Source organism: Zootoca vivipara, chromosome 14 (genome assembly GCF_965207765.1).
Source record: "Zootoca vivipara chromosome 14, rZooViv2.hap1.1, whole genome shotgun sequence".
Taxonomy (NCBI): Eukaryota; Metazoa; Chordata; class Lepidosauria; order Squamata; family Lacertidae; genus Zootoca; species Zootoca vivipara.
The window spans coordinates 29553158-29577888 of NC_142597.1; the positions used below are offsets into that span (position 1 = coordinate 29553158).

The 24731-nt window shown below is 49.5% G+C and overlaps 1 protein-coding gene across 1 annotated transcript; it reads right to left on the reverse strand.

The window, feature by feature from the left end:
- Positions 1-1069: 1069 nt before the first annotated feature.
- On the reverse strand, positions 1070-24731 carry NCBP3 (nuclear cap binding subunit 3). Its single transcript, XM_035139917.3, has 13 exons — positions 23645-24731; positions 22984-23049; positions 12572-12677; positions 11213-11338; positions 10824-10955; positions 9515-9588; positions 8502-8610; positions 8062-8161; positions 7829-7935; positions 6071-6365; positions 5427-5584; positions 4574-4741; positions 1070-3602 (listed from the first exon to the last, which is right to left on the reverse strand). The coding sequence occupies exons 1-13, from the start codon at positions 23903-23905 to the stop codon at positions 3367-3369; spliced, it is 1938 nt and encodes a 645-aa protein (XP_034995808.1). The 5' UTR covers positions 23906-24731; the 3' UTR covers positions 1070-3366.

Consider the following 24731-nt stretch of genomic DNA (forward strand, 5'->3'; position numbering starts at 1 on the left):
TACTAGCCATGATGGCTCTGCTCTGCCTCCACTCTTTTTGAATACCAATTGCTGGAAACCACAGGAGGGAAGGCTCTTATGCTCAAGTCCCACTAGTGCAGGGGTCAGCAAACTTTTTCAGCAGGGGGCCAATCCAATGTCGGGGGCCGAACTATTTTTTTTGGAGGGGGGGAATGAACGAATTCCTATGCCCCACAAATAACCCAGACATTCATTTTAAATAAAAGGACACATTCTACTCCTGTAAAAACACACTGATTCCCGGACCCTCCGTGGGCCGGATTTAGGTGGCGATTGGGCCGGATCTGGCCCCCTGGCCTTAGTTTGCCTACCCATGCACTAGTGTGTTTCCCATTAAGGGCATCTGGTTGGCCACTGTGAGGACAGGAGGCTAGACTAGATGGACCACTGGCCCGATCTGGCAGGCTCTTTTAATGTTCCTGTGTTTGTATGAAAGAAGCCCTGCTGGCTGGAAGGGGACTCTCTTCTGAGTGAAGACACCCAACGACTGCAGCCCTGCCAGGTTGAAGACCACCAGCAAGCAGGAACTCCAGATGATACACAGCAGTTCTGCCAGCAACATTCCAAAGTAGCAATACAATGAATGTATACATTAGATGCTTCCCCCAAAGGAATGAAGCCCTCTTCTCTCTGAAGACCACCAAGCAACTACTGCCTGCGGTCTGTTCATCTGGCCTCACAGCTTGCTCCATCTTGAAGGGTGGGGAAGAGCACCCAACGAAATGTGCACCTGAAACATGCAAGTGAAACAGCAAGTCGGAGCTACAGCTTCACTCTTGCTACCAACATCCAACCTGCACAAAGAAGCAGCCTTCTAGTACTTCTGCTCCCTGGAAAAGGCTGAGCTATTTGTTCCAAGGCCTCCTGCCACAACTTCCTGCTGCCCAGCCACTTTTCCGCCTATGAAGCCATCCACTTGCTCACTCTGCTTGAGCTGTCGCAGAGTTCTTCTGCAGAATACATGGCAGGCAGAACTAAGGCTCCAGGCTCCACAGACAGTGAAAGAGATCTGCCAAGTCCAGGGTAGGAACTTTACTTGCAACATGAATTTTTGATAAAGTATTAATTGTATTGATAGGTAGCTACATATCAGGCTTTAGGGCACACACACTTGAACAGTCTCTTACAATGATAAAACACTGCATTTACTTACTTTTGTCAGGTATGATCTTGAGAAGCCATATTTAAACACATGAATGAGGTTCAGTTAAATTTTTTAAAAAGGAAGCTTTAGAGACCAAATGCTGTTAGTTTATCCTCCCTGCTTCCTAGGCTCCTCTTCTCTGAAATAAAAGCTCACAGCTCATGATCCCTCAATTTCCCAAAGCCCAAAACGTTTATCTATGGTTAAAAGTGGAAAGGGGGGGGGCACCCACTTTGCCAAGGGGAATAGGCAGAAAACCCAAAGATGGAAGACTCATGGAATACTTCAACAGGGCAAGGCAGTCACTTTTTCTGCTACAGGCAAAAATTATTCAGATTGCTTCACAACTTCCTGCAGAACAAAGGGGGAAGGGTGTTGGAGGGAGAGCCACACAGAGAAGAGCTTCCCAAGGAAGAAGGAAGAAGAAACAACCTTTGGCATTGGGGGACATTTGGGGCGAGGAAGAAGGAATCAACCAAAGACATTCATGTCATGAGAACAGAAATTGTGACAGAATGTAGGCACACTTCCTATGCTGAGGGCTGTAATCCACCAGAAACCGGCCCTTGCAGCGGCTCCCACCAGTTCCACTCTGCCTTCAGGCCTGAGTACCACACCCAGCCAGCCTTGGTCACCCTAACAGATGATTTGTTTTAGGAGATGCAGGGGGCAGAGTGCTATCCTCTGCTTAAACCCTCTGAGGCTTTCAATACTACTGATCTTAGTACAGTATGCTCTTTGAGCAGCTCTGGGAGTTGGCATTTATTGCTGTGGTTCTACTCTTACTTGCAGGGCCACTACCAGAGAGCAGCACTGGCAGACAGATGCTCAGCCGCCTGGCAGCCTTGTTGTATAGCCTAAAAGGTTCTAGATTTTGTCCCACATGCTGTTTAACATCTCCTGCTGGGGTGTGTAGTACAGATTTGTGGTGCATCATCATCAATATGCAGGCGACACATTACGTGCTCCTCTCTGTTCCATCAGAATCAGGAGAGGCTGTACAGGTGCTGGACTAGTTGACAGCCTATAAACAAAAGCTCTGTCCCTCTCTGCACCTGTGGCAACCTGGCTATCCTTTATTTTGCATGCATTCAGGCAGTGCAGTAATTTAAAACCTTTTTGTTCCTGCAGGCCTCTATTAGGTAATGTAATAGATGTAACTGTCAACTGTACTTTATTGCCAATTGTGATTTTGCTTTGTTTTCAGATGTTGGTTTTGTGGATTGTTGCAAGCTGCCCTGGACTCTTGTGAGAGGAAGGGCAGGGCAATAAGTGCAATAAATACTTCTAAGGCTACTACTACTATTACAAAGAACAATGATAATTTCAAAAGGGCCTGCACAGGAGAGGCTCTAATCAGGCACACTATGGGGCGGAGCTTCCATTCAATCCTATGCACACACACAACCATATTCTTCATATATATATATATATATAATTTGAACTGGACATATGAAACCACCATGGTAGCTTTCACACTGTAGCCAACAGCAAAAAATAAAAATCACAAATATATATATATATATATAAAAGTTAGTATTTCCAATGCTGGATTTCATTTGAACGTTACAGATGGAAATAATTTTAAAGTTACTTTCAAAGACAAAGAAAAAGCACCTTTCGGGATTTTGTGTACCCTTTTCAGAGGCTTCCAACTGTTCAATCTTCATTTTAAGTAGGAAAGGATCCTGGAAACAGAAAGCCAGTTCTGGTGGGTTCTATCCAGCATTGCTGGCATGGACTGTTGCTGCCTTCACTTGGGATTTGCATTCAATATCATTCCAGAGGAGGAAGAGTAGGTAGCAGCGGCTGCTGGAGCTGGTCCTCAGAGCCTGTCCCAGTTGGCCAGCAGGCAACCCGGAGAAGGACCAAGAAAGTCATCAAGGAAAGTCCCATATCCTTTGAGGAAGCTGTTGGAACCATTCCCCCCTCTTAAAAGAAACCAGTACATGGAAAGCCTAAAGAACATACAAGTCTCCTACAAAACCCCCAACTGCTTTCTAGGGGAACAAACACACAGACATTCACTCACGCACTCTCAGCCAAGGTCACCTCTCTCTGCCCCACAGGGCCACCTTGCACCGCAGGGATCGGACATTCGGCAGGGCAAGAGGCTCCTGGGTCACGCCAGGCCCGGCTCCCACTTTGGGGCCGAGGGCAACAGTCACCTGGGAGCAGCAGCAGCAGCACCCCCAAGGCTGTCACGATTCTGTGTCTGAGCCTGAGCTGCTCTCCCGGCTGATTTCGATCTGCAGCGAGGGCAAGTTGTCAAGGCGGCTCTTCTTCTGGCGAGACTGCTCCTTCTCTTTGATGAGGGCCCCCCAGGCCCGCTGGAGTTCAGAGTCCTCTTCTTCGGGAGAGGCCGAAGACTTCTCTGCTTTCTCGGGGACCTTCTCCTGCACCTTTGCTGTGGATCCTAAACGGGTCCATAAGTTTGCTAATAATATACAGAGAGAGAGAGAGATTGGAAGAATTGTTGGCAGCAAGGAAAAGGGGCACTCCCAGATAAGCACCAACTCTGAGTGACACATTGCCCAAACTGGGGTTTTAATGAGCCCTGACATTCTCTGCATACCGAGGGTGAAGGTGAGGCTCAAGTGTGGTCCTGCTTTACCAAAGCATCCCCCTCATTCATAAGAACAGCCCAGCTGGATCAGGCCAAAGGAGGCCCATTGAGTCCAGCATCCTGTCCTCACACCAGCCAACCACATGCTGCTTCTGAGAAGCCTGCAAGCTGCCTTGCTTCCCCAGCATTTAGACAAAGGTATCAGTGATTCAGCCTTTCTCATTTTAGTTATTTTGCTGAGAGCAGTAAGGGTAGAGGCGTAAGAAGAGCCTGCTGGATCAGGCCAATGGCCCATCTGGTCCAGCATCCTGTTCTCACAGTGGCTCATTCCACTCTGCAATCGGAACCAAATAAAAAGAAAAACCCAACAGCACTGTTGCTCTTTCTTTGACTATGCAAGCACATCTCTCTCTTGAGGGTAATCCTGAATATGGGAGGGTGGGTGGACATTAACAGCTGGTTTGAGGGAGGGGAGAGACAACAAAGAGCCAAATGTTGGGACCTGTGTTTCCTTGACTGTAGTTCCACCAAGCCACTCTTTTCAGGGCTGGTACAGATGGAAACAATTCTTGATACAAGCCAGAACATACTCATCTTCCAAGAAGTGCAAAGTGAAATTCTCGCCTTGCAACAAGGAGTGAAAGTTAGGCCAAGAGACTGATCCACCCAGTCAGCACCACCATGCTGAAATCCCTGCTCAATCTGCTTTTGTCACACTATCATTTCTGCCCAATGGTTGAGCCTCAGCGTACTTGGCAATTCTGTGGTCCTCTCCGGGCCACCATTGTTTCTATAGGCAAGGTAAGTTGACATTATGTAGCACCTTCTCCCCCAGGACTGACCTGACTTCTTCTCTCTGGTATCAGAGTAGAGGCCTTTCCCGTCCTGCTTGGGGATGCCCAGTCGACTGTGCACATCGGAGAGAGGCTCACGGTGGGACGTGGAGGGGCTTCCAGGTGGGGTGTGGGCTTCTGGGGAATGCGGCCTCTTGCCAAGCCTCTGCCGAACATCTGGAAACAACGGAAGAAACAGTCACCCGCTGGACTTAATTTTGCTTGCTATTGTCCCCACATTCCTCCACCTGTTGCAAAGCACCCGTACCAAACTGTGTGTATGGCAAGAAGCCTTTGATCCAGAAGTCAGACGGAAGGGCAGCAGTGACAGAAGGGTGGGAGAGGATAAAGGTGGAGCAGAGGAGGAAGAGAACCCTGGGAAGGCAGGGGGAGAGCTGGCCCAGGATGAGATTACAAAGCGTCCCCTTCTGAAATGGATTCTGAGAGGTAGCAATGATCCTCGTTGCCTTTCCAGCTCCAGGGTGGCATGTAGAAGCATGGTAGGTGCTGAAGCTGAGGACCTTCCCAGCAGGCAACTTTTAAGGATAAAAAGGGCCAATCAGAAGGCAATACAGCAATCTGTGGCTTCACCACGTTTGCTTCAAAGCAAAGGGAAATGGAAGGAAACTGGAGGGTTGGGGGGATCTCAGCGGTGACTTTGTTGAACATACAAAAGACATGAATCTCCTTCCTCTTTGAGCAAATAATTTTCTTATTTATGTACAATGCACTGTACTGTGTGTATTCAAAGTGCTTCTAGGGCACTGTATAGCAATAGTACAAAAACGCTTACAAAAACTAGATCTCCCTAAAGCAGAAGCAGACTGGAGCAGGCCCCTGACAGAGAGGACCCCCCCCATACCTGATCTCACGGAGTTCAGTGGCTGGCGCGGGCTGGGGTTTCCCTGCCGCTTTTCCTCCAAGAGGAGCCGCACATCAGCCACTTTCTCTGAAGTCCCTTTGCTTCCAATTCGGTTCTTGATGTTGCTGGCTGCAACACTATCTGCTCTCATCGAGTTCCTGTGTTAAGGAAAAAAGAAAAACAATTCCTAATTGGCCCACGGCTTTTCAAAAGGCCTTTCTGCGTGGGAGAGGGGTTTTTTGGGGTGCAGGTGTGCCTGTTGGCAGTGGGGTCAATATTGCACCCTGAAAAAAAAAGGCTGAGGCACATTGCTTTTGTTTCTCCTCTCTCCCTCTCTCTCTCTGTGTGCTCCCAAAAGTGGTGGAGAGGCTAGCAGATCAGGCCTAATACCAAAATAAAGATGCAAATCCCCCCTGCGTAGCTGGAAGACCCTCTCACACTCTGCCCCACTGAGCCAATGGGGATGTGCCTCCCAGGGAAACTAAAGGCCTTGAATGCAGAAGGCCTGGCCATCTGTGAAAAGGCAGAGCTCAGACACTGGCACTCTGGCCACCACCTCCCCCTCCTGGCCCTAATGGGATGGCTCAGACCACTGCTGCCTCACCAGGATGCCTTTCTGAAAATCAGAGGCCTAGTGGTCATACCTGATGCTCTTCAGCTGAGACTCCACCTCGTCGGCATACATGGTCATCTTCATGCTCTTCTTGGGGGAGGGAGTGGAGATCATTTTCAGCTCCAGGTCATAGTCCATTTCATCCGAGTCAGACTCGCTGGCTGCGCTGGACCGCCGGGAGGCACTCCGCTCCCGCGACTGCTTGAAAGCCTGCAGCTCATCCCTGTATTCCACAACCACCCGGTCGTCTTCATCCATGTCCTGATCATCATCATCTTCCTCCTCCTCTTCCTCCTCAATAGGTTCCTCAGGAACATTTACTAAACCTGAAGGGCAAGAAAGTCATTTTAAGAGACAGCATCAGAACTGCAGATTTGGGAGGGAGCGACCTCAAAGTCACCCAGCCCAACAGTCTTGGGAAGGAAACCCTTCACCACAGCAACACCCTTGAGGGGGGAAGATGACCTCTCCTGGTCTCTGCTGGAAAACGTATAAAAAAGGGTAACTCGCCACCTTCCCAAGTATCCCAGCAATAGCTGGAAAGTCCGTACTGGGGCAGAACCCACCCTACCAAGGTGCAGCAAGGGGCACATGGGGAAATAAAGTAGGCAAAGGCCAAGGGAAAAATAAATGGATCCATTTGCATCCCAACACAAGCCTTTCTGCTCTGAAATCACCATCATTAATTGTACTCAATAGCAGAAATAATATGAAATGGATTTTAACAGTTCTTTAAATAAGCCCTATAAATGGGCTATCTGCTAATTAAAGTAAAAGATCACAACTTCCAGAATATTGTTGGGAAGTTCTTGTGTTGGTTTTTAAATTAACAGTATAAGAATAAAACGTTTTCCCTTGTATTCTTGTCAATCTTGTATGGATGTTTGTTTGTATTTTAAAAAATCATTTCTGGTTTTCATAAGGAGTGATTTTTGTGCCTTCAAACGGCAGTCAGCCGGAATTAGCCTGGCTCAGCTTACTAGAACCAGTTTTGTTCTCACAAGACTCTTCTGTACTTCCTTGAAATATCCATTCCTCACCCTGCCTGCTTTTCAGGGTGTTTCATTACCAGGCTTCTCTCTCCTTAGAGGCTGTTGGGTTAATATACAGTATTCTAATGCCACATTTCAGAGCCAAAGCCGCATGACACATACAGGCTTTCTATGTGACCTAAAACAGGGAACAGCAACAATGAAAAATCCAGCCCAACATATTTTAATGACGAGACATTGGGCAGCAAGAGGGTCTTTTTCCCTTGGCTGTGCTCAGAGACTGGCTGCCTTTGTAGCTTAACAACTGATGCCTGAGTTTGCATCTTTCTTCCTGCCTCCATTTTTTCCTTTCAGGCCATATCTCTTAGACTTTGAAGGCAGAGACAGTCATGTTTTTTACTGATTTCTAAGCCACTCTGGGAACAAACTAACCATGTTTTGAATAAGCAAAGCAAATTAAAACAAAAAGGTCTTTGCTCAACATGCCCTTGGGGTTCCCAAGAGCAAACTGCATGGCACCTCAAGCAGCCACACACCTTCAAGCAACCAGAGATGTTGGCTTGAACCTCTCAAGCCCCTGAAGGCAAGCAAGGTCACCCTCTTCCCCAGCATGCTGATTCCACGAGGCCCCTCTGCAAGCCAGTAGCTTCTTCTGCCAAAGGGTTTTGCCTGCATGCAGAATCCAGCTGCTGCCTTTGTTTGGGAAGAGGAACCCTAAAGGAAGGCTTTGCTGTTCTCTGCTTTTGCAAGGCCCACAAACCACATGGGGACATATTGCACCTGTAGCTCTCTGGTACCTGAGTGGCGATGTTTGTAAGGAGGCGTGAGACCAACATCATCCCCAATGAGAGTCCTTTTTTTAATCACGTCGCGGTGGAGCCTGCGTGAATGGTATCTCCGCTTCCTGGAAAGCCACAAAGAGAGGACACAGCTGTCACATACACCACCACCAAGAACAGAAGGAAATACCTGTCTGTTCCCTTCCCCAGCAGGGTGGGCCACAGAGCTATAGGCTGCCTCCTTCACTCACCAGGAGTTGCTCAATATGCCTTTCATGCCTCCATAATTGGGATTCCCATATTTCATGTAATACTGGCTCCTCCTGGCAGCCCCAAGCTCCTTTTTGTCATCTGCAGGAGCAAAGCACAAGCTCAGGGACTACCGTCGGATACTTCCTTTAAAAGTGCCCATCCTATCAAGAACCCACAATCGAAAACAATTCAAAGAACAGGATGCAATTTTAATCAGCAAGGCAGCAGCACAGGCAAGGCACACACACCCCAACAACTAAAAAGGCCAGGGGAAGACTAAATTGCCATTCCACCCACCTACCCTCAGAAAATGTTGTGTTTTCATAGAGCATCTAAGACCAAGCCAGGAAGGAGTGGGAGAGTCCTGCTGGAGGAGGAACCGCCTGTCCTGTTTGCTTTTACATTAGAACAAACCATTCCTGCAAGGGAAGCACTTTACCTCTGGTAGCAAACCTCATGAAGAGCTTGTTGCCCTTGGCCAGTTTACTGGCTGGACGCAGGTCATTCTGCAAGAGAGAGTCTTCCTCTGCCTGGGAGAGAGTGTCCAGCTGTAGAAAGAACACCTGTCAGGCTCAATCTCTCTGCAGGGGCGGAAACTACAACAAAGGCCTGATTGTTTAAAAGGGGCAGAAATTTCAGCTTCGCCTGAAGACACAATGTGGGTGAGGAGAAGCTTAGTGTCTTGTACCCCAGGGTTCAGAGAATGATCCCAGTAAGGGGTGGGGGAGGGCTTTCTGGAAGCGTGTAGCTGCCCTCTGAGGGGAGGAAGCAGGAGGCTTAACCAGATAGACCACTTTGGTGTGCTCCAGCAAGACTCTGCTTGCCTTCTCATGACATTCCATGGGAGCAGGGAGGAGAAAGAGAGAAGATTTCTTATATGGCTAAATAGCCAAGTATTTGATGGCTGAAAGATGCTCTTTCTGGCAGCCTTAACATTATCAGTTTTTTATTACAGCTTGAAAAACAAGGAAAACATGATACAGAATACCCTCCAGGTATAGGGTGGTATACAAATGTAATAAATAACAACATAATAAATAACAACAACATCTTCAAGTACCAAGCATTTTTTAAACGTAAAAACTAAGAGAAAAGAAGGGGGGAAAGCAAAATACTTATGATTCTTTGTCTATCAGCTATATGAACTTATGCAAAATACTTCCTCTTCTACTTTCCATAAACCATCCTTTTTCAGTTCTCAAACCCAGAAAGCAGTAGAAAATATTGCTAGGCAAATGGGGAAATGAGTAAGTCTGCATCAGAAAATGTTTGGATGCCCAAGTGAATCATGCCTAATTTAGCACGTTTATTCTACTTTTATTTTTTATTCTTTTGAAACTGTCAAGTTCACCTAATGTTTATCTGAAGCTAGCACCCATTCACCTTTACTAGTGAATTTTCCACGGAACTATAAAGCAGTGAAAATTTCCTGCCCTAGCCTCCTGCACTGACCTCGGTCTCATTTGGATGGTCGTCTTCCACCTCGCCCTCCTCCGCCTCATCATCAGAGCTCTCTTCCTGTTTCTCTGAAATGAAGTGCACACAAAAATGAATGTCAAAAGGTGGTGTGTGCCATTGGATGATGCGCTGCTTCACCACCTCCAACTGCCACAACTCCATAGAAACCACGAAGTGGGATCCTTCCACAGGAAGGAGGGGAGAGGAGCAGGCAGCTTGTGCAACAACACACCAGCACCCTGAGCCACATGGGGCTGAGAAGGAGAAGTCCATCTACAAGAGGGAACCCAACTGAGCACACTCTCAAGGCAGAGCTTTGCTTTCTCACTGAACAGCAAGGGATGGTGATATTCAAAAGGGCACACAGCTGAAAGGCAGGGAACCTGCTCTGCATGCAAATGGCCCCAGGCAGCAGCAGTGGGGCTGGGAAAGGCATGGAGCCCTGAAGGAACAGTGGATGCTGCCCTATGAGACCGAGACAGGCCTCTGGTCTCTCCAGCTCAGTACTGCATACACTGACTGGTAATGCTCTCCAGGGCTTCGGGTAGAGGGGGTGTAACCAATGTCAGTCTCGCTGAAATTTAAGGGCATAAGTGAAGTCACATCCATTAATTTGAAAGGCTTTGCTCTGAGCAGCACTAACAATGGTTGTGACCCTGGGGTTTTTCCGTGATCCCAGGGATCTGCATATAAGGGGGTTGCTCCGCCAGTGAGCTCAGGCCCTTTCTGTAAAACATTCAACGTTGTCTCAGTGATGTAACTCAGTGCCAAGCAAGCAGTTTCATAAGCACATCCAACCTGGGCTGCAGGTTATTCATAGCCGCCTTGAGGGTCCCATGTGCCAGGATGAAAATGTGACCACAAACACCAATTTTTAATATATGAACCGTGCAAAGCTGCCTGACGCTACCAGATTCCGCTGGCAGATATGGCAGCTCTCAGAGGTCCTTCCCAGCCCTGCCATCCAAGAGCCCTTTCTGCCTGGTGACAGAGACAAAGCACACTGAACTTTGACCCCTAGGCTTTTGCCACCCTGCTTGTAGCCTGCCTTTTCTTGAAGGAGCTCCAGGAAGCAGCGGCTTTACAATGGGATTTGTCCTTTGCAAGGCTGAGAAACAGTGAGGCCTTGAACCAGTACATCACACAGCCGAAGTGCCACCCTGGTTGGTCCCAAGGGTGGCACTCCACATGTGCACTGAGCAGCTCTGAGTGCAGGTGCCCAGGCGAGCCATGCTTCAAAGACCAGAGCTCAGGGACCCCCTCCCCAGAGAACAAGGAAAGGCCAGCTTCCAGAAGCATCTACCTTTCTTGCTTGCCTCCACCACCGCCACCTTCTTGCTGTTTTCTTGGGGTTTCATCTTCTCCTCCTCAGGCATAGAGCTCATGTTGATGAGCGCTCGTGTGGCTGTTACCTCGTCAAGCCAGACAACGTTGCCTTCAAGCAAAGCAGAGAGCCAGTCGGTGGCACAGCCAGACAAAATGGCAGTGCTGCAATGTCCCAATGCACAGGGCAAGCATGAAGCTTTGTTACGGTTTGTCTTGTGCATGAGATGAACAACCCTGCACTGCTAGCATCTTAACACAGAATGGAGAGAAGGGGGACAAGACAGACAGACAGACAGACAGACCTGGGCCCAATTCACCCCACATCAGCCAAGAGAGCTGGGGGGTTACACACCCTCTGCAACTTACATGAAGTGTCATCCAGCCACTCGATGTGAGCAGGAGGATACTCCTTGAAATAGGCAAAGATGTCCTGGGTGCTCATTTCATCAACACCACAAACATAGATGGTGTCCAGCCGGACTTTCGGGATCGCTGCAAAGAAACCCATTATCTCCTTTAGCTGCCAGCAACAGGAGGGAGAAACACACGATGGGGAAAGGGAAAGGAAGGGCACGAGAGGCCTCGCTAGCCGACAATGATGAAAAACTCATTGCAATTTGCAGAGAAGCAAAGAACCACAAGAGAGGAAGATGGTGGGGAAAAGAACAATCCACCTCATGAGGCATTTTTTAGGGGCAGGGTTTGAGAAAAATGATTATTTTAGAATGAGTCAGTTATGTTTTAAAGAGAGGGTTTAAAACTATTTGCATTGTAGCAGCACTTTCTCCAGTTTATTGATAAAACTGACTCTTCTTTCCAATTTTTAAAAATCCTTTAGTTTACTAAAATGCTGATTCAGTATCATTTCTCTCGCCCTCTCCCTATATATTGTCAACAGGTAAAGCCAAGCTCTGTTGGGCTCAATCTCTAACATGGGGGCATATTTATGTAAAAAAATAATTATAAACCACTTAATAATAACAAGTCTAAGCAGTGTACATACATTAATTCTCAATAATAAAATCACCTCAAAAATAGGCATACATAACTAGATTATGTCTGTGTTGCCAACTGAAACGGTATAGTTAGCATGCCTGTCTAATGTTAGCATTTGCAGTTCTTGTTTAATAAACTGGGGCATTTATATTTCTAAATTTATTAACAGTAAAAAGTATATTTTATGTGCTTATGTATAACTTAACACATAAATATCAATATTATTTCTGTGATCATTACATTTAGAAGAACATAGCAAATTATACTTCTTAGTATTAAACTAACTTTAGAGCTGGTAAGAAATAAATAATGCATATATTTCCATTTTCTTAAAAAAAAACAACCCAGGAAATACTGATTCTTCCCAATGCTTCAAAATTTCCAGAAATTTTACATATTGATTTCCCCATAGCCCCTGTTACACATGAACACTTTAAACATTGTAATCCAAAGTGCTCAGCCAGAAGGCTCCACAAATTTATACAAGACATTTCTTACAGATATGATAGCTTGTGAAAAACTGGAAGTTTTCCGCCAACAGCCTCTTCTCCCAAGTAAATAGATTTTATTGCTTTATGAAACAAGAGAACTCATGAGGAGGAAAAGCCCCTCCTTCACAAAGGCCAGCTCTGGAATCCCCTGAAACGGAAAGGAGACGGAAGCTCCAGAAGACTAAGGAGATGTCTTGTTGCTTAAGTCACTTTCTAAGCCACACACAGCTCCAAATACCTTTCTTCACCATGTCTCGGTCCAACGCCACGTTTCTTTGTGCAAGATTCACCTCTGCACGGAAATGAAAACGCTTTGCTCTTTGCTCCTTCTTCTCGATGGCTTCCTACAAAAAGCAAATGCATCAAAAGCAGAAACAGCCAGCTAGTCAGGCATCATAGGCAAACCAGGAGTCATACAGCAGCAGGCTCCTGACACGAGGAACAGAAAGTTCATCACAAAACCCTACAGCTAAATGATCCCTCGTCTGACGGAGGATTGCCTCATTACCTGACACAGAACAGCAACAAAACTTATGGTCTGGTACTTCAGGAATGACAGGCCTGTTTCCTTACAACTAGCCTCCATGCAGTTTGGACACTTCTGCCTCTCCCAAACTGGGTGACGAAATCCAAAGTAAGTATGGTGGGTGAAGTAAAACCTAGAGCCAAGTTAGTGTTGCAGCAAAAAGTGCCCAAAGAAGTGGCTTAAAACAGGGATGCAAACATCTGAGGGAGAATTCTAGAGGCTGGCTTTTGAGGTACAGTGGTACCTCTGTTGGATTTTTGGAATAGTCAAGTTACTTTAGAGCCGGTCTAATGTAAATACTGTCTGTTTAAGAGAAACAGGTGCAGGTGATTTCTGTTAATTGCCCACAGGCTATTAACAGAAATCTGTTAATTTCTGTTAATTGCCCACAGGCTATTAACAGATTTATGTTAATTGCTCCTTGTATATAAGGCTCTGCCAGAAAGCCTTCTGTATCTCTTGTTGTTGTTGTTGTTTAGTCGTTTAGTCGTGTCCGACTCTTCGTGACCCCATGGACCATAGCACGCCAGGCACTCCTGTCTTCCACTGCCTCCCGTAGTTTGGTCAAACTCATGTTCGTAGCTTCGAGAACACTGTCCAACCATCTTGTCCTCTGTCGTCCCCTTCTCCTAGTGCCCTCAATCTTTCCCAACATCAGGGTCTTTTCCAAGGATTCTTCTCTTCTCATGAGGTGGCCAAAGTATTGGAGCCTCAGCTTCACAATCTGTCCTTCCAGGGAGCACTCAGGGCTGATTTCCTTAAGAATGGATAGGTTTGATCTTCTAGCAGTCCATGGGACTCTCAAGAGTCTCCTCCAGCACCATAATTCAAAAGCATCAATTCTTCGGCGATCAGCCTTCTTTATGGTCCAGCTCTCACTTCCATACATCACTACTGGGAAAACCATAGCTTTAACTATACGGACCTTTGTCGGCAAGGTGATGTCTCTGCTTTTTAAGATGCTGTCTAGGTTTGTCATTGCTTTTCTCCCAAGAAGCAGGCGTCTTTTAATTTCGTGACTGCTGTCACCATCTGCAGTGATCAAGGAGCCCAAGAAAGTAAAATCTCTCACTGCCTCCATTTCTTCCCCTTCTATTTGCCAGGAGGTGATGGGACTAGTGGCCATGATCTTGGTTTTTTTGATGTTGAGCTTCAGACCATATTTTGCGCTCTCCTCTTTCACCCTCATTAAAAGGTTCTTTAATTCCTCCTCACTTTCTGCCATCAAGGTTGTGTCATCTGCATATCTGAGGTTGTTGATATTTCTTCCGGCAATCTTAATTCCTGCTTGGGATTCATCTAGTCCAGCCTTTCGCATGATGAATTCTGCATATAAGTTAAATAAGCAGGGAGACAATATACAACCTTGTCGTACTCCTTTCCCAATTTTGAACCAATCAGTTGTTCCATATCCAGTTCTAACTGTAGCTTCTTGTCCCACATAGAGATTTCTCAGGAGACAGATGAGGTGATCAGGCACTCCCATTTCTTTAAGAACTTGCCATAGTTTGCTGTGGTCGACACAGTCAAAGGCTTTTGCATAGTCAATGAAGCAGAAGTAGACGTTTTTCTGGAACTCTCTAGCTTTCTCCATAATCCAGCGCATGTTTGCTATTTGGTCTCTGGTTCCTCTGCCCTTTCGAAATCCAGCTTGCACTTCTGGGAGTTCTCGGTCCACATACTGCCTAAGCCTGCCTTGTAGAATTTTAAGCATAACCTTGCTAGCGTGTGAAATGAGGGCAATTGTGCGGTAGTTGGAGCATTCTTTGGCACTGCCCTTCTTTGGAATTGGGATGTAGACTGATCTTCTCCAATCCTCTGGCCATTGCTGAGTTTTCCAAACTTGCTGGCATATTGGGTGTAGCACCTTAACAGCATCATCTTTTAAAATTTTAAATAGTTCAGCTGGAATATCATCACTTCCACTGGCCTTGTTATTAGCAGTGCTTTCTAAGGCCCATTTGACTTCACTCTCCAAGATGTCTGGCTCAAGGTCAGCAACCACACTACCTGGGGTGTACGAGACCTCCATATCTTTCTGGTATAATTCCTCTGTGTATTCTTGCCACCTCTTCTTGATGTCTTCTGCTTCTGTTAGGTCCTTACCAATTTTGTCCTTGATTATGGTAATCTTTGTACGAAATGTTCCTTTCATATCTCCAATTTTCTTAAACAGATCTCTGGTTTTCCCCATTCTATTGTTTTCCTCTATTTCTTTGCATTGCTCATTTAAGAAGACCCTCTTGTCTCTCCTTGCTGTTTTTTGGAAATCTGCATTCAGTTTCCTGTATCTTTCCCTATCTCCCTCCCTGTATCTCTTAGTTAGATTCATCTCTAAGTAGATCACTCTCTCAGTTGTTCTCAGTTTAAGAGATTCCCAGTTGAATCTTAGTATGAGAGTTGCTTAGTTATAAAGCTAGTTTGCTGTTAATTCTTGGGTAGTTTAATGGGAATTATGTGGGAGTTTGTGGGAGGTTTGGAATGGGTTGAAGGTTGGAATGTTGCTAAGAGAGAAAGCATTTATCTTTAAAGTCTCTTTAGAGTCAGTTTGTATTTCAGTTAAAGAAACCCAACCGTTTATATTTTCATCTGCATACTTTTACAAGTGTGCAGCTAGTAAGGGGTTTCATATAAGGGAGATAATTCCCTACGCTCTTGGTGGTGTTTTCTTAGCCAGGTCAACTTCTGACTGCGTATACTCTGCGTGAAGCGTACTTTAAAGGGTGCTGTAAAACTGGGATATATGATTTAGGTTAAGCAGGTTTCAATATCCAGTTTTCTCCAATATTATTCTTATCATATATATATATTATTTCTCAATAACCTTGGTGTCACGGTGGCCGGAGTGGACTACTTCAGAGTAACGACGCCACGCAGCTCTGCATTTTATTCTTTTATTGGTGCTGCGTATTTACAGTGCTCAAGTCATTGCTATTTACACGGAGTGATGTGGTCAGTCGGTTTCAGAACCTCCTAATGGCTTTTGGCGCGTCTTTCTCCAACACAAAAGCTTTGGCAGACCCATCCTCTTGCCCCTCCTCTTCCTGCGTAATTCTGGAGTTGGGGGGATGGGTCTTCCCCCCTTGCTTGCCCCTTCCTGTCCCACCTGGGACCCTGGCTCCTCTACCTTGCCTGAGCCTCGGACACGACTTCCTGCTTCCCCACTGGAATCGGAACTCTCCCTGCTTTCCCCTTTGCTCGGGGACGGGCTTGAACTCAGGAGGGGAGGGACTTCGCGATATCCCCTGTCCCTCACATCCACCCCCCTCCCAAGCTCTCCTTCACCCCTCCCCAGGCCCCCCCCATGTGTCGGTGACGACTGGAAGCCTAAGAACTCAGTGCTCTCCGAGCCCGTTGGTGTGAATACCTCCCCCCAGTCCTGCGAGCCCCCCCCTTCCGCCTGGGCGGACGGGAATCCCAAAAAGTCCGTGGCGTCAGAGCTGGTGGGGGTAAAAATGTTTTGCCAATCTGCTCCTTCCTCTGACTGGGTGGATCTTGGCGACACCCATACCTCATCCTCTGGTTCCTCAAACTCCGCTTCCCAGCGCCATGGGGAGCTGCTCTCCCGTGCCTCCTCCTCCTCCCCCTCCCTTTCCCTGTGCCAGGGCTTGGGTCTGTGGGGAAAGAGGGCGTGAAATTCTTCCACCAAGAATTCCTCCTGTATCTGAGTGGCTGGGACCCATTCATTCTGGGACGGTGGAGCATCCTCCCATGCCATGAGGTACTCCAGTCCCCCCACCCCCCACCTTGAATCCAGGATGGCCGTGGCCTCATTGAGTTGCTCCCTGCCTTCCCTCTCCCCCCCTCCCTCGGGGGTTTGTTCGCTGTCTCGGAGCCTGCTGCTTTCCCTGTACGGCGACAGCAGCGATCTATGAAACACTGGATGCACCCTCATGTCCGCTGGCAGTGCCAGCCTGTATGCCACCGGGTTGACCTGTTGCGTGACCGTGAAGGGGCCCAGCCTTTTGGGTGCCAGCTTTTTGCACCTCCCTCTGGTGGGAAGGCCCTCCGAGGACAACCACACCTTGTCCCCCACCCTGATGACCTCCCCTAGTCGCCTGTGGCGATCTGCCCCCGTTTTGTACGCTTCCTTGGCCCTCTCCAAGTGTTCTCTGAGCTGCTGGTGCACCGTCTCCAGTTCCTCTGCCCAATCCTCAGCCTGTGGGCCCTCCTCCTCCTCCTCCCCCTCCCTCTCTGGGAAAGATCTGAGGTCGCGCCCGTAATTGGCCTTAAAGGGCGACACCCCTGTGGAGACGTGCACTGCATTGTTGTAGGCAAATTCTGCTAGTGGCAGGCGATCCACCCAGTCCGTTTGCCTCTGGCTGACGTAGCATCTCAGGTACTGCTGCAGAATGGCGTTGACCCTCTCCGCTTGTCCGTTGGTCTGCGGGTGTCTAGCCGTCGACAAGCTGACCTCCACCTGCAGGAGGTTCATGAGCCGCCGCCAGAACCTGGAAACAAATTGGCGGCCACGATCCGAAATAACCCTTAAAGGTAATCCATGCAGTCTGAAAACGTGATCAACAAACAGTTTGGCTGTCTCTTCTGCAGAGACTGCCCTGGCACACGGTATAAAGTGGCACATTTTGGACATGAGGTCCACCACCACTAACACTGCGGTCTTACCCCGGGAAGAAGGCAGATCTGTGATGAAGTCCATGGACAGCACTTCCCACGGCCTGTGTGGCGTGGCTAAGGGCTCCAGCAACCCTGGTGGCGCTGCTCTGACCACCTTTGCCCGCTGGCAGGTGTCACAGCCCCGTACATAGTCTCGAACATCTTCCCTCACCCCTGGCCACCAGAAGTGTCTCATGACTAGGTGAGTGGTCTTGTCCCTTCCAAAATGCCCCGCCGTTGGGTTGTCGTGCATCTGTTTGAGGACCGTACGTCTGAGCTGGGTGGTGGGCAGGTACAGTGCCCCCTTGTAGAAAAGCAGCCCTCTGCGTTCTGCAAAGTCTTTTGCCTGCTCCCTCCCCCCTCTCAGGTCTCTGAAGATGCGGTTGGCAAAGTCATCCGCTGCCGTCAGTGCTGTGAGTTCTGCCTCGCTCACCACTGCTGCTCCGCAGGACCATGCCGACGGGGGGAAAATGTGCCTTGGGGCTGGTGGCTCCTCCTCCTCCATGTACTCTGGCTTGCGGGAGAGGGCATCCGCCCTGACGTTCTGCTCTCCCGGGATGTAGTGTATGGAGAAGTTGAAGTTCGAGAAGAACTCTGCCCACCGTATCTGCCGCTGGTTGAGCACCCTGGCAGTTCTCCAGAACTCCAGGTTCTTGTGGTCTGTGCACACCTGGATGGGGTGCTTGGCGCCCACCAGGAAGTGTCTCCAATGTTTGAACGCAGCGTGGATCGCAAGAAGTTCTTTGTCAAACACGGTGTAGTTGCGCTCGGGCTGTGTCAACTTCCTGGAGAAGAAGGCACAGGGTCTCCACTCCCTGTTGGCGTCCAGTTGCAACAAAATGGCGCCCACAGCTTTCTCAGAAGCATCTGTCTCAATGCGTAGGGGCGCGTCCTGGACCACGTGGAACAGGTTCTGGTCCGAGGCGAACACCCTCTTGAGGCTTTCGAACGCTGCTTGCGCCTCTGGTGTCCACCTGAACTTCTGCTTGCCTCTCAGGCAGTCAGTGATGGGAGCCGTAACGCGAGAGAAGTTCTTGATGAACTTCCTGTAGAAGTTGGCGAAGCCTAGTAGGCGTTGGGCATCTTTGCGCGTCCTGGGGCTGTGCCAGTCCAGGATGGCCTGCACCTTGTCCTTGTCCATCGCCAGCCCCTTGTCTGACAGCTTGTAGCCCAGGAAGTCCACCTCCTTGGTGTGAAACTTGCACTTCTCCAGCTTCACATACAGGTGGTTCTCCTTCAGGCGCTGCAACACTTCCCTGACATCTTTCACATGCTGCACTGGGTCATTGGAATAGATAAGGATGTCATCCAGAAAGACCAGGCAGTTCTTGAAGAGGAGGGACCCCAGGACGTGGTGCATGAAGGCCTGGAAGCAGGCTGAGCCCCCTTGCAACCCGAAGGGCATCACCAGATATTCAAAAGAGCCCAGAGGCGTGAACATCGTGGTCTTCCATTCATCGCCTTCCCGGATCCTGATCAAGTTGTACGCCCCCCTCAGGTCTAGCTTGGTGAAAATCTTGCCCCTGCGTGCTGCTGTCAGGAGATCATCCACTCTGGGCATGGGGAAAGCCACTGGCTCTGTCACCGAATTCAGCCGTCTAAAATCCACCACCAGGCGGCGCTGTTGCGTGTCTTTCTTGTCCACCCAGAAGACCGGGCTGCCCCCTGCTGCCTTGCTTTCTCTGATGAACCCCCGCTTGAGGTTCTTGTCGATGAAAGCGCGCAGATCCTCCAGTTCCTGGTCTGACATGGCGTACAGCTTGGCTGGGGGTATAGTTGCCCCTGGCACCAGGTTGATCTGGCAGTCAAAAGGCCTGTGTGGGGGTAGGTGGTCGGACTCCGCTTCGCTGAAGACCTCCTGCAGGTCCCAGTACGGCTTGGGTATCGCCTCACCCCCTTTGACGTGCATGGTGGCCACCGTGGCTATCGGAGGCCCCTCCCCTGGTTGGTGCTGCATGCAATGTTCCAGGCAAAAGTCCGATCCAAAAGTGATGCATCTCTGGTGCCAACTGATGGAGGGGTCGTGGCGCGCCAGCCAGCTCATGCCCAAGACGATGGGGGGGTCTGAGATGGTGGTGACGTTGAATGCCAGTGTCTCTGAGTGCCTTCCCACCGTCATTCTCATGGGGGGGGTTTGATGAGTGATGGCCCCCCCCAGCAGCTCTCTGCCGTCAATGGTTGCCACGTGAAGGGGAAAATCCAGCTGCAGAAGCTGGATCTGGTGCTCTTCTGCAAAGTTTCTCGAGAAGAAGTTCGCTGAGGCACCACTGTCAATTAAGGCAAGGACTGTCAGGGGATAGCCATTTGGGAGCGTTAGCGTGACTTCTAGAACCACTCCTGCTCTGGGAGGGGTGGGCTGGCTCTGCTCCTCTCTGTGCGGGTGGGTGGGCTGGGGCTGTTGTCTGCTGACTGTGCCTGGCTGCTGCCCCTTGTCTCCTGCAGCCAGGCTTTCCCGTTTCCCTGCTGTGGTGCTGCGTCAGTGGGGGAGGGCACCACCGTTCCCGCCCTTCCTTGCCACTCCCTGCGATGTGGGCAGTCTCTGACGAGATGCTGGGGGGAGTTGCAGAGAAAGCAATTCCCGCCCTTTCCCTCCTTGCGTCTTGGCGCCGCTGGGGTTTGAAAAGCCCGCGCGCGCGCGCTATCAATCTGCATGGGTTCCTGGTCCTGGCTGGCCCCAGGCGTGGCTTGAAAGGGTTGTTGGGGGAGTGGTTTCTCCTGCGACCGTGGGAACCAAGCCCGCTTTGCGCGCGTTGCTTGTTTGTCGCTCCACCGGGATTCCTGTCTCACCCCCACCGCCAGAGCCGCTTTGCTCAGCTGATCCATATCACTGGGCTTTGGACCTCTCGAGAGCTCATCCTTCACCTCCTCATGCAACCCCAAGTAGAACGCCGCTTGCATTGGGGGGGACCCCAGTTCCCACCCCAATCTGTGCACCAGCATGGTGAATTTCGCCCAATACGCGCGAACTGTCATATTTCCTTGGCGTAAATTATGAAGTTCCTCCTTAGTCTGGTCCATATGACTATCTGACGAATACATCGTTTTCAAACCTTCTAGAAATAGTTTGACATTCTTCATGCAAGGATTCCTTGTTGCAATTAACGGTCTTAGCCACTCCCTGGCTGCCCCGGTAAGGTGCTCCACAATAAACGCTACTCTGTGCTCATCATCAGGGAACTCATCGTGGTGCAGCTCAAGAGCATACACAATCTCAGTCTCAAAGCCTTGAAATTCCTTCGGGTCTCCATTGAACTTGCTAACTAGGGTCCCAGCTCTCCTTCCTGGCAGCACTTGGACTTGGGGTGCCCCTCCCGCCTTGTTTTTCTCTGCATCCAGCTTGTTTTGGAGGTCTACCGCCACCGCCCTTAATTGCTGCTCTTTTTCCTGAAGCTCTCTCACCTGTTCCGCAAGTTGTAGCCGGTCGTCCTGGACCTTCTTAGTCTCCTCTTTAGCTGCCTTCAATTCTCCCTGCGCCTGCAGCGACAGCTGCTGCAGTTCTAGCTGGGCTTGCTCCGCGATCTGCCGCCACTTCTCCGCCTCTGACACGCTCATCCCGGCAACTCCAAAGTAGCCCAAAAATGATTAGGAGGTTGCTGTCACGGTGGCCGGAGTGGACTACTTCAGAGTAACGACGCCACGCAGCTCTGCATTTTATTCTTTTATTGGTGCTGCGTATTTACAGTGCTCAAGTCATTGCTATTTACACGGAGTGATGTGGTCAGTCGGTTTCAGAACCTCCTAATGGCTTTTGGCGCGTCTTTCTCCAACACAAAAGCTTTGGCAGACCCATCCTCTTGCCCCTCCTCTTCCTGCGTAATTCTGGAGTTGGGGGGATGGGTCTTCCCCCCTTGCTTGCCCCTTCCTGTCCCACCTGGGACCCTGGCTCCTCTACCTTGCCTGAGCCTCGGACACGACTTCCTGCTTCCCCACTGGAATCGGAACTCTCCCTGCTTTCCCCTTTGCTCGGGGACGGGCTTGAACTCAGGAGGGGAGGGACTTCGCGATATCCCCTGTCCCTCACACTTGGGGTTAAGAACTTTGCTTCATAATGAGAACAGAAATCGCGTGGCAGTGGCAGGCCCCATTAGCTAAAGTGGTACCTCAGGTTAAGAACAGTTTCAGGTTAAGAACGGACCACCGGAACGAATTAAGTTCTTAACCCATAGCTGCCAAGTTTTCCCTTTTCTCGCGAGGAAGCCTATTCAGCATAAGGGAAAAAACCTTAAAAAAAGGGATAACTTGGCAGCTATGTCTTAACCCGAGGTACCACCATAGTTACAACAGTTTGGCGACACAAACTCTCTTTGGGTTTGATGGCTGGAACCTTCCTCTCAGAAGATAAGCATCAACTGGCATAAAAGGCTGTTCGGAAGCAAGTCCTAATTCTACCGCTAGTACCAGCAGACCCCCAACAAAAAGGGAAGTTTCCTTTCTGAAGTAAAACTCCTTCTTATAAAACAGGGCAGTAGAGGGACTTTGCAGCCTCAATGCCGTGACACTCGGATACTTCATGTAGCTGTGACACAGCCATCCACAGCTGCTGAGAACTGCTGCTGAGCTGCCTCTCTCCACCTGGCCTAAGGCAGGGCCTGGCTGGCCACATAAGGACTACTGCTGCGGCTGCTGCCCAACAAGGACTGGGGTATTTTGGAGAAAGTTTTGTTGGTAGCTTTTGCTGTTACTGATATTAACCAATATTAACTTTTTGCATCTTTATTTTTATGTGGAAATTGTTCGGTTTGGTTATGTAGATTTTAATGTGTTATTTATTTTTATGACTATTTTGCTATGTTTGTAATTATATATATCTATTCATATTGTAAGCCGCCTTGAGCACTGATTTCACTGTGAAAAGGCGGCATACAAATAAAATGATGATGATGGATTCCCAGCAGCTGCCACCTTACGAGCCTCCTACGCTTCCAGAAGTGGCATTCTCAGCCCTTCAAAATACCTACATAGGCTACAAAACCACAGAAAGAGCCATTTGGCTCAACCCCTGTAACAAACCCAGCCTCTTCAATAAAGTGTTACAGCACAGAAATACTGTGTGCAACAGCCAAAGTTAGCTTGTGTCACAAACATAAAGGTGCCCATTATCAACTGAACGCATAAAAAACTAGCAACATAACAAATGATATCAGCTGTAGATAAATAGACCAACTGAGTCTGAGACCCACCATTTGCTATAGTAGGCATATCCAACCTGTCAATCACAATCTACCGTTCGATCGCAGGGTGTCCCTTGATTATTCTGGTTGATTGCATGATCCTGAAAGCTCCCCCCCAAAAAAAATAGCTCAACAACTTTGGGTCTTCCTCCCCCCAAAAAGCTCGTCACCTTTGGTGAAGGCTCCCTCAAAAAAGCTCAACACCTTTGGTCAATCCAATGGATAGATCACTGCCAGTTTTTTATAGTGGGATTAGATTGCAGTCTCTTGGGAGTTGAACATGCCTGTGCTATAGTTTCAAGTTTGGTGTAAAACCTCCAAGCACACACGGAATACCTTTGAAGTGACATCGATCCCAGTGATGAAGCTCCCGGCTTTGTTTTCGTATCTTCTGCTGGTGTCCTAAAAAAAAAAAAGCAAAATCATAAGTAAAGCAGATAAAGAAGCTACAATTCTACATCAGGCCATACATAGAAGGTGCTGCTTTTGAGGCCTCAGAATGCCAAAGGACACCAGACGAGAAACGGTTTACTGATAAAAGGGGGGAGCCCACCACCGGCTGGAAGCCTCTGCTGCCCACCTTCCGTCGAGAGCTCCAAACAAGGCGTCCTTCTTCGTAGGGACAATTCACAAGGCCGCCTCTACCTGCTGCTGCTTTTCCCTCGGCCTGGGCAAAGGGCAAGTGCAGCCAGCCGGCTCTTTCTGCCAGGCAACAGTAACCCATTTAAAAAACAAAAGCTGACCCCGTGCTACGTGGGGCTTGAGAGTGCCACGAGGGATCCTTTTTTTTTCCGAGCCCTTGCCAACCCGCCAGAGCCCGGCCCCGAGTGAGGAGGCGGGTGCGGAGGGGTGAGGAGGGTGCCCGCCATGTGGGGATGGGGGGCACGAAGCCACTCCACCCGTGGTGAAAATGCACTCTGCCCATGCCCAAGGGAACTCTCTCCTCTCCCGACTTTGCAGGCCCAAAGCCTCCCCGCCCCAACCCCGTCTCCGTTACCGGCAGCAGGTCCCTCAGCGAGCGCCGCACCGGCACCTCCAGTTCCTCTTCTCCCCCGTCGTCGTCGTCCTCATCGTCTTCGTCGTCGTCTTCTTCTTCTTCTTCTCCTCCGGCGGGGGCGGCGTCGGGCGGAGGAGGCGCGGCGTCTGGGCCCGGCGGGGACGGCCTGGCCTGCACCACCAGCAGCTCGCCCTCCTCCACCTCCATGGGCTCCGGCTCGGCCGCCTTCACGGAGATGCGGAGGCCCCGCACCGCCGCCATCGCCTCACGAAAAAGCCGCCGCCGCCGCCGCCGCCGATGGAGGGAGGGACCGGAAGCAGGAAGGGCCCACAGAGGGAAAGGGTCCCGGATGTGCGGAGGAAGCGTCGCCGGAAAACGGGCCTGCCAGAGCGGCAGGGGGCGCAGGTCCAGAAGAGAGAAGAGGCGCAGAGCGGACCCAGGTCGAACGCCGTCTCGTCATCGCCGCCTTCAGGCGCGTCTCGGAACAAAAAGTACCAACAGCCACCAGCAGGGTTTAGGCAGAGCCAAGTTGGCGGACTCTGACCGGCAGTCTCTTCGGGGCGGGCAGGGAGCACGTTCTTCTCACTTCTGCTGCTGCCGCCTTCGTCATCTCGAATCTGCTTGTCCCCTCCCTCCATAAATCGGTCCAATCCCTCTCTAAAAACATCCAGCTTGGAAGCCACCGCTGCCTCTTCTTGTGGCAGAGAGTTCCCCAGTTTAATTCTGAGCTGCTGCTTAAAGAAAGTCCTTTCTCTCTTTTGCTTGTGAAATCGCCTTCCCTTCAGCTTCAAGGGAGCAGTCCATTTGAACTCTGGGACTGGAGAGGTGTTATTCCAATCCACTTTTTCTGCATGATGCATCATCTCTTGTTATTCTATCAATTAGGACTTAATTCATGGGGCTGAGGTTCCTTTGCCCCCCCAGTAAAATATTTGAGGGGGCTCGCCCCCCAAAGTTGATGGGTATTGCCATTCAAATGGTGTGCATGCACCACATCTTGTGATTGATTATGCGGGGCAGGGCTTAGCTGGGCCTCCCCAATATTTTATTCAAGTTGGCACCCCTGAATTAGAGCAAATAATAAAGA